Here is a 13,281-nt window from a genome sequence, read left to right as displayed (position 1 = left end):
AACCTTTTTGTACGAGACACTTTTGTACGCACCATGTTATTGAAAGTTTTCTTCTAAAGTGTTACAGAGAATTCGATTTTTCTGTTATGTTACTTAATAACATCTTTCGGCTAGTTTTATCAAACCGTTATTAAATATTTGGGGAAAATTTAATAAACATTATGCAGGACTTTTTTGACAAAATAATATTTTTCTGGTGACTTAAAATGAGTGAATCAACATTATTTTATATTAACAATTTTAGAACATAAGTCCTATAAAATTAATTTTATGCAATTTATTTTGTTTTTTCCATTTTAGTAATGAACAAATTTGACCAACGAGTGGAGGCAGCAGTTGGAGCACTTGAAAATGCCTCCAATAAAGATGTAGACGAAAATGACTTTATTGATGCCTCTCGACTAGTTTATGATGGAGTTCGAGAAATTCGTAGGGCAGTTCTGATGAATAGAGTGAGTTTCTTTGTTGCATAATATTATTTTTATTACCTTGCAGAGATATTATAATTTTTGTCAAAACGCAGTGAAGGAGACATTACCAACCCTATAATGTATATATATTCTTGAAAAATAGCATTCATACACAATTCAAACTCTCTAACTCTAAAAACACCGAAGTTATAGAATTTCCTATCAATCGTTTGTATGGCAGCTATAGGATATAGTCGGACAGACAGACGGACATGCTCATATCAACTCAGGAGGTGATCCTGATCAAGAATATATATACTTTAAAGGGTTGGAGATGTCTCCTTCACTGCGTTGCACACTTATGGACAAAATTATAATACCCTCTGCAAGGGTATAAAAACCACACACAGACAAAAGTGGATACGTTTGAAAATTGATTTTTAACCCCTTGACGTATTACCCCGAGTCTCACTCGTGGTAAAATATTTGTGACAAAACACGATTATCAAGAGTCTGACTCGTGATGTGTAGAAGTGTACATTTGACGAAAAGAGAATTGAATGTTTCCCGGTATGTAAAGGTAATAATGTAAACGAAAGCCATCTAAAACAACTAAAATAAATAGTTTTATTACATTTAGTTTCGTTTTGCAGCCGTTTGTAAGCATTAAAATCACTTTGTTTCGTGCAAGTTTGTGCAAAACGTTTGGGAACGAATTTCTTTGCGCTGACAGATGCGTCAAGGGGTTAAAATCGAAATTAACATAAAATATGACAACTTTTTATTTAATCATTTGTTCCTTTTATGCATAATAGAATTTTATAAGGATTATAGGAAAAAAATTAAGACAAATAATACATTTTTACAAATTTTATAACATTTTTAAGTCAGAAGTGACAAACATTTATCCACATTTGCTCGCCACTGGTCTAACACAAGATAGTTCTAATATCTTTTGGCAAAACTTTTAAAAGAAAAAAAAATTTCAAAATACCCAAAAAAAAAAAAACTAGGCTTCATTTACCTTTACCTAATAAAACAAAATTTCGTACTAAATACTTAATATTACTAATTTGTATTTTTAAATTTTTAGAGCTCAGAAGATCTTGATACCGATACAGAATTTGAGCCTGTAGAAGATTTGACATTAGAAACACGAAGCCGATGTAAGTTAAAAATATATATTAAAATAATAGTTCGTGTCCACAAGTATATATAATTTCAGTGTTCGTTTATTTCAGCCTTATAGACTAAAAAAGTACTAAACTATTTTAGTCGAAACACAACAGCGTGAAACTACATTTGTTTAGGTCTAATTTTTGTGTTTGTGTGATTATATGTAACATAGACTTATGTTTTGTTTTCCCCTTTTCACCCCAAGGGGATCCATATCACCCCACGGTGGAGGTCTTTTGCCATGCGTGGCAAATAAGATTCGCTGTTTCCGTTAAGCTGATTTTCACAAAAATAATATCTTTATCGATACATTTGATTGTTACGATATTAGAAGGGCGCTTAGAAGGTAGGGTGAATATGGTACATATGGGATAAGGGCCTAGACTTTATACAATAATTTACAGTTATTTACATTAGTTTACAATATTATTGAACAACACGGGAAGACAGATCGCTGGGGTGAAATCTCTTTAAGCGCCTAAGAGTTTGCGGGTCGGCCAGCCTGCTAGCAAGTGGATTTGGGTGACTCGTTATCCTGTCCGAGTACCGTCGGCGGTGTTGGTTTGTGTTGTTGGAGGTCGCCCACCGAAACAAGGCGTAGGTCGTTTTTGATGGCCTGGTTTGTCACATACCAGGGAAGTCCGGATGCCCGTCGAGCAGCACGTGCCTACACTACCCTCAGCCTGTTTAGCTGGTGGTTTACTACAATTTACAATACAATTTACTCAGGATCCAAAGCAGTTTTATAACTTTGTAAACACTAAGCGTAAACATGTATCTATTCCACCTCTGCTTACGTTTGAAAATTCATCTGCGACCTCTGATCAGGCCATTGCAGATCTATTCGCCAAATTTTTTAATATTCTTATACTTATTCTCCGTCTAAATTTACAGATCAGCCTTACGCATATAACATTCAATCAGCAAATCTTATTTTCTGTCCGTTTTTCTTCAAGAATAGCTTATCTGATCTTCTAAGGGTCAAACCCATTTACTCGCCAGGCTCCGATGGAGTACCAAGCTGTGTGCTAAAATACTTTGCCAGGGCTCTATGCAAACCTCTTCATAGACTTTTCATTTTATCTTTGGAAACCTCGATTTTTTCCAAGGGGAAAAGTCCGATGCTGCCAACTACAGAGTCATCTCTTAATGTCGGCAATTCCAAAGCTTTTTGAAAAATTAATTACTGCTCATTTGCAACACTTTTGCTCTTCGATCATCTCTCCATGTAAGCATGGCTTCATTAAGCGTCGCTTAATGTAATTTACACAGACTTCAGCAAAGCATTTGATTCAGTTAATCACTCACTCTTGTTGAGTAAACTGAATATGCTGGGTTTTCCTATAGACCTCTTAACGTGGATTTCCAGCTACTTAGATGGAAGGACAGAAAGAGTCTTATTTAAAAACATACAGTCCCGTCTGGTTCGTGCTACATCTGGCGTCCCTCAAGGTAGTCATCATGGCCCGTTATTATATACGCTTTTTATAAACGACTTGCCCCCTGCTTTAACGAACTTTCTAGTTCTTACAGGGTGACAATAAATAAACCGGACAAACTTTGAAGCAATCTATTATAAATGTGTTATGATGCAGCCCTTAAATAAATGCATCTATCAATAGCTTTTACTTTTCTGAAACAAATATATTTACATTTTTGTGACTCCCATCAATTTGATATTTGTTTCGGGATGTCTAACAATCGTTGTGCAATTTTAAAACTGTTTCAACAAGGAAATCGCCAATGCGACATTGTTCGTTTGGTTGGCATACCAAAACAAACGGTATCTGACGCTATCCGGCGATTTAATGAGTCCCAGACGAGGCAGACCTTGCACCGCTAACACTTTTAGAATTCGCCAGATCGTGAAAAAGCGGATCACTCGGAATTGCAGAGTCTCGTCAGAAAAATAGCCCGTGAAATCGGAGTGAATCGAGAAAGTGTTTGGTTGATTGCAAAAAATGAACTTAATCACAAGCCCTACAAGCTGCAAAAAGTGCATCTTCTTACGGATGACAATAAGCGCGTGAGACTCCAAAGATGCCGTCAGCTAAAGCGTCGGGCCGAAGGTCAAAAATGGGAGCGTATTCTCTTCACGGACGAGAAGATATTCACAATTCAACAGGCGCACAATCACGAAAATGACAGGCTGGTCGGTTGAAGCTACAGGTACCTCTGCAATAATCGAGCGTCGTCAATGTGAGCAGTCTTTAATGGTTTGGGGAAGAATATGCGCCACCGGTAAAACACCCCTTGTTTTAATCGATCATTTCATCGTTTTCATCGGTCAAAATCAATCAGGAAGTGTACCTCCGGGACATTTTTGAAACTGTTGTGCTTCCTTGGCCCAGCAGCACTTCGGTGATACGAAGTGGACGTTTCAACAGGATTCAGCGCCAGACCATAGAGCCAAATTGACTCAGGACTGGTGCAAAGCCAATTTTCCGGACTTTATCACATCCAGTGAATGGTAACCTTACTCGTCAGATCTTAATCCGATGCACTACAGTGTGTCGTCTATTTTGGAGTCCAGGGCATTTGCTAAACGCCACATAAGTTTGGAGGCGCTGAAGCAATCGTTGCTCCGAGAATGGGATCGATTATCGGAAGAAGACCTGCGGCCCATTGCGCTAAATTTCCAGAAACGTTTAGGGCTCTGCATCGCAGTCCAAGGAAGCCACTTTGAAACTGGCTGAATATATGCTAACACAATACCTATTTAAAAGTTGTGTATCTGCATTTTTTCTCAAATACAGTTCCTTAAAAAGTTTGATCAAAAATGTTTGTCCGGGTTATTTATTGTCACTCTGTATGTATGTATGCAGATGATGTAAAGCTTTGTCTTCAGTACAAATCCATCTCTGCCCAATGCAGTCTTCAATCTGACCTTGATAACTTTGTTAACATTTAAAATTGCACTGTACAATTGCCATCCTTTAGGAGTCACTAGACATGGTCACAATTGCGCAAGTTTGGCATTGTAGTCCCTTAGGTCTATAAATTTTATAATGATTATTTTATAATTTTTATTTTTCCATCATAGAATAATGATTATTTTGTGATTTTTATTTTTCGATCATAGAATAATGATTATTTTGTTATTTATAAAATCATAATGATAATCATAACTCATAATGATTAAGATTCTATAAAACGATCTCCAAGTGAATTGTAGAAGTAAATTAAATTATCGTTCCAAATTAAGAAGTGAGAAGGGCAGTGAACGGCGATTGAAAAGCTTCCATTACTTAATTGAATTTGTATCGATGTGGAGTTGTGAGCGGAGTTGTGGTCCCCGCAGACTACAAAGACAGCCCGAAGTGTGCAGTATAACCTAGTGTGCCCATACTCTTGACAGTTAGTGCATGTGCTACGACTTGGACCGCTGCGTTTATATGGGTCTTCAGATATTTAGCTTCAGATATTTTTCTTCATCTTCTTCATAGTTCTTTCAACCAACTTTCTGCCTTGAGCTCCACCTTGAAGAGGGGTCGTGGATTTTTCTCTTTGTTTAGAATATTAATAGAATAGAATAGAATATATTAACATTTGTGGCGGCGAAGCTCCTTTCTTTAAGAGCGGTTGTTGATTATTTCTGCGGTGCGATTCACTTTACAATTCTTTACTGCCCTTGCTTCTTTTCAGCTGCTACGTTTAGTAGTTTTTCTTAGCATTGTCCAGATATTTGGACACGACTCTGAAGTGCTCTTCAATCTTTGTTTGCACCTTTGTTTCATGGTTAACTATTATAGTCTCTAACTCTTAAAGTCTTTGAGATCAACGCGTTCGTACGGACAGACGATCATGGCTATATCGACTCGACTGATGATGCTCATGAAGAATACATATACTTCATGTGATCCATGAGATCTCTATGTTAATGATATGTATATAACATTATGTATGTAATATAGAGAAGGAATCATCTCCGACCCCATAAAATATATACAATATACATGTATATTCTCTGTCAGTCTGTCTGTTTCTACACGAAGTAGTCTCTTAGTTTTAAAGCTATCGACTAGAAACTTTGGACCCTTTTGGACTTTGGACACCCTTCTTTACTTTGCACACAGTACATAAGTTGGAACCTTGAAGATCACCCGACTATATCCTATAGCTGCCATATAACTGATTGATCGGAAATGGCATAATTTTGGTATTTTTAGTTAGAGGGTTTGGATTTTCTATGGTTCCTATTTTTGACGAAATTATCGATATTTGTGATTTGGGGGAGTCCCCCCCCCATTCTGAATTTTAAATTTTGACGATTTTCAATGAATAAATGTTTTTTTAGGGTTGTAACTTTACATACATTTATTTAAAAACATAAAAAGGAAAAAAATAATTTTACACAATTTTTTTTTCTTTTTTGTTGTTTTTTGTGATCAAACAAAAGCCCTTCTTTTCGGCGGCGCATGTGATTTCCGCTCACTGGAACATCAGAAACCAAAAAATCCAACGGCATTAGAACGAGTACATGTTTGGCTCTGGTATGAACTAGGATTATTAATTTCGCGCAAAAATTAACAAAATGGCGGACCTGTGAAATTTTGTTGTTTAAATTGCTTTTTCTTTTCTTTTAAATTTTTTCCAGGCACAAATCAAGTTGAAAAGTAACGAAGATCTTTACCGATTTGATTTATCCTAGTTCATACGAGAGCTATATATGTATAGAATAACGTATTTAAATTTGGAACCGATTGGATTAATAGTTTTTGAGTAAACTCATGCGCCAGTCGTAAAAACACTGTTTCGAGAAAAACGCGTTTAAAGTTTTGAGACGGCTCTCGCCGTCCCCTGACGCTTCCACCATAAATCGGCTATATCTTCAAGAGTTTTTGAAATTTTCACTTGAAATTTTAAAGGTACATTCCTGAATAGTTATAAGTTCAAATTAAATAAAAAAAAAAATCGATTTTTTGAAACCGAAACTGGCGGGGTCCCCTTAACTGAAATTTAAAAAATTTCAATTTCAATTTAAAAAACTTCGGCTTCCCTCGAAGTTAGCTTTTTTTTTATTTAAAAACAAAAGTAGGTAAAAATATTTATATTTTAGCAAGCGCACATACTGGGGACCAAACTGTCGACGAATATCCGGATATTAGTGGAATATGTACTGCTCGAGTAAGTTATGAAAAATAACTTTAGAAATTTGTTACACCTAATAAACACCACATAATTTTAGGAGGCTATGCGGAAAATGACGGAAGAGGACAAGCAAAAAATTGCGCAACAAGTTGAATTATTTCGAAGAGAAAAACTTACTTTTGATTCAGAAGTAGCAAAATGGGATGACACTGGAAATGACATAATATTTTTGGCAAAACACATGTGTATGATTATGATGGAAATGACTGATTTCACCAGGTAAAAATTTACTATAAATATAAAGAAATATCCCATAACCTTTGGGAACCAATTGTCCTGATGAACAGACATCATTATGAAATTTCGCGATACACCAGATAAATAAATTTTTAGACCTCTTTTAAGTTTTTCCATTTTATTAAGTTTAAAAATTATAAACGTTAAAGATTAAAAAAAAAATAAAATAATGTCATACACCAGGTAGTTTTTAAAACTATATCTAAAGTATCAATCTTAAATTTTTAGATCTTCACTTTTGGGCTTTTATGATGGTTTTATTGTTGGACACTATTTTACCATTTTCTAATTTTTAACAATTTCAGGCACCTGTTCCAAAAACACTTTTCCAGGCTCAAACTTCGACATATATGAGTGCATCCAAAATATTGTTGCTCACACTTCAAATGAATATACTGAAACAGATGGACAATATCATTAGCTTTCAAACACATGCCCCGAATATAAAAACGATGGTAGAATAGTCATTCGGCGCCATCTCTTATCAAATCGCACGAACTCAGTTATAGACCCGGTTATTATTCAGTTATTATTATATAGAGATAGAGCTACCCGATTTGGAACTTGGACTCCATGGTATCCGCGGAGATCAAGTTTGTGTCAAAATTTTGCTATGTCCATTTTAGCCCTCAAAACAGAAATCTGGTTCTAGCGCCAGTTCGTTAATGTTTTTGGAAAATTTTTTGATGCCAAACTATTCCAATGGCTAATTTACACTTACAACACCAACCATTTAGCCAAATCGGATAATTTTTAGAGGAATTATAGACTTTTTAGACTTCTGCTTCCCTACTGAATTGGTAGTATGGCTGTAGGTTTTTATACCCTTGCAGAGGGTATTATAATTTTGGTCAAAAGTGTGCAACGCAGTGAAGGAGACATCTCCGACCCTATAAAGTATATATATTCTTGATCAGGATCACCTTCTGAGTTGATATGAGCATGTCCGTCTGTCTGTCCGTCTGTCTTTTTCTACGCAAACTAGTCTCTCAGTTTTAAAGCTATCGTCTTGAAACTTTGCACACACCCTTCTTTCCTTTGCACGCAGTATATAAGTCGGAACGGCCCGGATGGGCCGACTATATCCTATAGCTGCCATATAACTGAACGATCGGAAATGGTATTTGGTAGAAATATCAACTTTCGTATTTTTTAAGATAGAAGTTTGGGACTTTTTTTTAGATTTTGTATTGTAATAAATTGGATTATATATTCCTATTCCCATAAGGATCGGCCAACTATATCCGATGTTTGCGATATATATCCGGTTTTAACTGCAAGGGTATATAAACTTCGGCTCCGCCCGAAGTTAGCTTTCCTTTCTTGTTTTTTGTTGTTTTGCTCAAGCGCAAAAGTATGGAACAAAAAGTTTAAACTTTAAAGCAGTTGTCCATCACTGCTCTCATTTTCCAAAGAACGTGTGCATAAGGTCGGAAATTCTGCCGCAGCGCGGCTGAATGTTTCCACTGAAAAAAAAATTTCTCTAAAGTTTGCACAAATGCAAATGTTGCAAGAAAATTTCTTGTTTCAATCAATTTTTGTTTTTTACGAAAACTTTTGCATGGCTATTTCGTGCAATATATTGCGTTAATGTCTACACGTGTTTTTATTTTTTGTTTGCAATGCTTGCAAGTGACGCTCATTTGCAAGTTCTGTTGTTTTGTGAAACAGATCCATAGAACCATCACTGTGGTTCATATAGGGGAAAACCCCATTTTCAGGGATCCCACCACGAAAAATTGACAAAAAATGTAAAAATATTAAGTCTTAGAATTTTGGTGCAGAATAATGCAGAATCGATCTCGAAATCGTTTAAGGAACTCCGCTTGAGAATCGGATGAGAGCTGGGGAAGATATAGCCACCACAGTGGACCCCATATGGGAAAACCCCATTTTCAAGGGATCCCATTACAAAAAATTGACAAAAAATGTAACAAATATTTAGTATGAGATATGAACCAAACGTAGAGAACCACAGATTCTCATACAATTCAATTAATTTAATCGTGTTCTTGCGATCCCAAATGTTGCTTTGCTTGCTGCAATATTGCGATTGAAAGCAAACAGCACATGCAAACAAGCAAGAGAATGACGCAATAAAGATAGTGGTAAAAAAATGTATACAGACGACAAGCAAAAAATATTGCTGCAAAAAAACTGTGCAAGTTCTATGTTTGCATCAAAATGTTTTCACTCGTGTTTATATGAGCAAATTTGGTTGCAGCAATCAACTTGCTAAAGGTACAGGTTTTTAATTATAGAAGCGTTAGTCATTATACTCTTGCAGAGGGTATTATAATTTTGTCAAAAAGTGTGCAACGCAGTGAAGGAGACATCTCCGACCCTATAAAGTTTATATATTCTTGATCAGGATCACCTCCTGAGTTGATATGAGCATGTCCGTCTGTTCGTCTGTCCGTTTGTCTGTCCGTCTGTCTGTCTGTCCGTTTCTACGCGAACTAGTCTCTCAGTTTTAAAGCTATCGACTTGAAACTTTGCACACACCCTTCTTGCACGCAGTACATAAGTCGGAACGGCCGAGATCGGCCGACTATATTCTATAGCTGCCATATAACTGATTGATCCGAAATGGTATAACTTTGGTGTTTTTAGAGTTAGAGAGTTTTAATTTGACACGAGAGCTATTTTTGGCAAAACATTACGACATGCCAAATTTCATAAGGATCGGTCGATTATATCCTATAGCTGCCATATAACTGAACGATCGAAAATGACCCAACTTTCGTGTTTTTGAAGATAGAAATCTGGAACTTAATACAGATTCTATTTTTGGTCAGTTTATCCAACCTACCAAATTTCATTAGAATCGGCCGACTATATCATAGCTGCCATATAACTGAACGATCGGAAATGGTTTTTGGTAGAAATACCAACTTTCGTACTTTTAAAGATAGAAGTTTGGGACTTTTTTTAGATTTTATATTATAATAAATTGGGTTATATTATGATATTCTCATAAGGATCGGCCATTGGGGCGAACTATAACCGATGTTTGCAATATATATCCGGTTTTAACTGCAAGGGTATATCAACTTCGGCTCCGCGTGAAGTTAGCTTTGCTTTCTTGTTACGTTTCATTTATTAGTATTGTAAACTTGTGTTGTAGGAAATAATTATGATAATGAAATGCTAATAAGAATGGGACAACTAAATCCAATATTTGCGATATTGGATTATATAATATATTTTATCTTGTTAGATATATTACTTAAATCAAAAACTGTCTCTTAATGGCATGGGAATATGAATTTCGTCTCAGCCTTAAGGGGGGCCTATTCCAATATTCTATTAAGGGAGGCCTCAGCCAATTAAATGGCCTAAAATGAGGCCTATCTTTGGGAGTGGATTGCAAGTAGGGAATTGAATGAATCTTAGCGATTCTTTTTGCATGTTATTAGGAAATTATTGGGCAATAAAAATCAGTCAAGTTTTTCGAAAAATATTGTAATTAAGCCCATTTATGATCAATAATGTGGAGTCGTGTTTTGGGGGATAAACTTTGCGCCGTGCAGTCTCCAGGCCCAGGATCACGTCTAAAACAAAAAACAGCAACTGGGCACTAAACTTAGAGGTACAGCGCACAACATGAATTATTTCATATGTAAAAAAATGGTTTTTCCATGAAAAAATATGAAATTGAAAAAAATGTTTTAAAAAAACACTTTTTTTCGACTTTGTTTGTAAAAAAAACATGTTATAACAAATAAATATGAAAAATCCTTTCATTCATCTTATGGAGAATTTCATTTCAAACATAAAGCAAAAAACCGCATTCGATTGATATGAAACTCTGACCTGTACATTGCACGGCGACTTTGAAAACACGACTTTTCAGTAGAAGCTTTTAAAGTTAACCACTCACTAAAGTTTACCACTGACACGCACTCACTAAATTGCGTACTACATTAAAAATAAGTACCGGACGGCTTTATGCTTTGAAAGGCTTATTCACAGACATATTTAGAGTACATTAAGACAAAAAAAAATTTTTAGAAAAAAATAAATTTTTAATTGTATGTCCCCCCTTAAGTTAGCCTAAAGTTAGTTTTCAATTTTTGTTTCATTGTACCCTGTTTATCCAGTTTATCAAAATTAAAAAAAAAAAAAGTGTTATACTTAAATCGAAAGATTTTTGGGTTTACAAAATACTACATATGATGAACCCAAAGTTTAACTTATTTGAGTTTATTATTAATTGTTTTTGTTTGGAACTAATTTGATTTGATTTTTAACAATATGTAAGATGTAAAAACAAAATACTTTTTTTTCAGGGGCCGTGGTCCTTTAAAAACTACGATGGACGTCATTAACGCTGCCAAAAAAATTTCAGAAGCTGGGACAAAACTAGATAAATTAACACGGGAAATAGCGGAACAATGTCCCGAAAGTAGCACTAAAAAAGATTTACTGGCCTATTTGCAACGAATAGCTCTTTATTGTCATCAAATTCAAATAACCTCTAAAGTAAAAGCCGACGTGCAAAATATAAGTGGCGAACTGATTGTTTCTGGGGTAAGGACAAAAAATTGGGTTTAAAATTATCTTTATCAATAAAACACTTGCTTTTCAGTTGGACAGCGCCACGTCACTGATACAGGCTGCTAAAAATCTTATGAATGCGGTAGTACTTACTGTAAAATACTCATATGTGGCGTCGACCAAATACACTAGGCAAGGGACAGTTTCTGTAAGTTTTATATATATATGATGGAAAATCAAATTATTTATTAATTTTATTACAGTCTCCGATAGTGGTATGGAAAATGAAAGCTCCAGAAAAGAAGCCGCTAGTGAGACCTGAAAAACCAGAGGAAGTACGAGCTAAAGTTCGCAAGGGTTCACAAAAAAAAGTTCAAAACCCGATTCATGCATTGTCTGAATTTCAAAGTCCCGCTGATGCGGTTTAAATAATTAAATGAAATAAATTTTGACATGATATTGCACACATAATAAGAAAAGACATCATCATTCTATTATTTTTTAAAATACTCTCAAATAAAAAGCAAATAATTATCATTATTATTATCAAATTATAATTATCAGAGTGATGTTTCAGTATAATGCTTATTAAACAACGAGTTAGAAAAAATAAAGTCGAGCACAGCTGAAGTTATAATACCCTGACCATTCTTTCGAAATTATCGATAAACATAACCATAGTACCGCTATCAGGTACAAATTCAAGTATCATTAAAATCTCTTTTTTAAAAAAAAAATAGTCTTGAAAGTTTCACTACTGTACTGTTTAAGTACTGGTGTGGTAACCATACGTGAACCCATCCGGAACTATTAGGATGTTAAGTAAATACATTCATGGAGAAGGTATGCAACTACCAACTGAAGTAGAATAACTTTCCATCAGCAAGCAAATAATGGAGGGTACAACCAGTAATTTGCACGAATCAGAAATATTTTTTAAGATTTCTATATTATTGTGGACGTCAGTATAAGAGATCTAAGACCACCCGCATGGCTTAGAATGTGCCACGAGACACTATATTTAGCCGAAAAATTAAAAATTTTCTTTGCGCGTCTGATTGAATAAATGATACACGAATAAAAAGGTATTGTTTTAATTAGATAATTTTATCGAAAAAAGTTTTAAAAATAAAAAGAGATATATACAAAAAATCTTTTATATTTAAAAATTGAAAAAATGTATATGAAAAATATTGGGAATGAAAAATATTAAGAATCGTGTGCCCGCGCTGATGTTCAAGACGATTTGTTCACCCAGTTTTTGGCCAGAGAACATCTTCGTCCTGCAAAGTTAGCCTAGAACATCAGCCTAGTACTGCAAAATTAAAAAATTTAAAACCAGTGGGAGTTCAACTATAACTTCAACTAAAAAATTTAAAACCAGTGGGAGTTCAATCGGAACCACCGACCAACCTTCCACCTCTTCTTTGCCCACTAACCCAAAAAACTAGTATCGTCATTAACACTTTCCTATCAGAATACTGGGGGCAATGTAGCATACACCTCAAATTATTTTCTGACAGTTCTTTCTTTGCATTCCATATTATAGCCTTTACAGAAACTGGGTTAAAGCCGGATATCTTTAGTTCCGCAGTTTTTCCAAGTAAGTACACCACTTTTAGTGGAGTCCTCATTTCGGTAGACTCTACTCTTACTTCTGAAGAGGTGAAATCCCAAGAGTTTGGTGATATAGAATTTATTTACGTTAAAATCACTATGTCCGTAAAATCTTTATACATTAGATGTTCATACATACCGCCTATGTCTGAACCTCCCACATATTGGCAGCATTTGTCCGCTATTTAAT

The 13,281-nt window shown here is 35.1% G+C and overlaps 1 protein-coding gene across 2 annotated transcripts in view; it reads left to right on the top strand.

Annotated features, from left to right (window-relative positions):
* The window catches only part of alpha-Cat (catenin alpha), a 52,759-nt gene extending 40,646 nt beyond the window's left edge, over positions 1 to 12,113 (top strand). Inside the window, exons 6-12 of one of the 2 annotated variants that reach the window (XM_043214156.2) lie at positions 301 to 452; positions 1,504 to 1,576; positions 6,646 to 6,713; positions 6,775 to 6,956; positions 11,267 to 11,507; positions 11,566 to 11,682; positions 11,738 to 12,113. In XM_043214156.2, coding sequence (XP_043070091.1) covers positions 301 to 452; positions 1,504 to 1,576; positions 6,646 to 6,713; positions 6,775 to 6,956; positions 11,267 to 11,507; positions 11,566 to 11,682; positions 11,738 to 11,902 — 998 coding nt within the window. In that variant the 3' untranslated portion in view covers positions 11,903 to 12,113. Of the gene's footprint in view, positions 1 to 300; positions 453 to 1,503; positions 1,577 to 6,645; positions 6,714 to 6,774; positions 6,957 to 11,266; positions 11,508 to 11,565; positions 11,683 to 11,737 lie in introns of those variants that run through there. The other variant, XR_011442748.1, reaches the window with a different exon arrangement.
* The last annotated feature ends 1,168 nt before the right edge of the window (positions 12,114 to 13,281 follow it).

The sequence above is a fragment of the Drosophila bipectinata genome, chromosome 3L (genome assembly GCF_030179905.1).
Source record: "Drosophila bipectinata strain 14024-0381.07 chromosome 3L, DbipHiC1v2, whole genome shotgun sequence".
Classification (NCBI taxonomy): Eukaryota; Metazoa; Arthropoda; class Insecta; order Diptera; family Drosophilidae; genus Drosophila; species Drosophila bipectinata.
The sequence above is the reverse complement of the archived record's forward strand: the minus strand, read 5'-3'. Positions and strand labels throughout refer to the sequence as shown.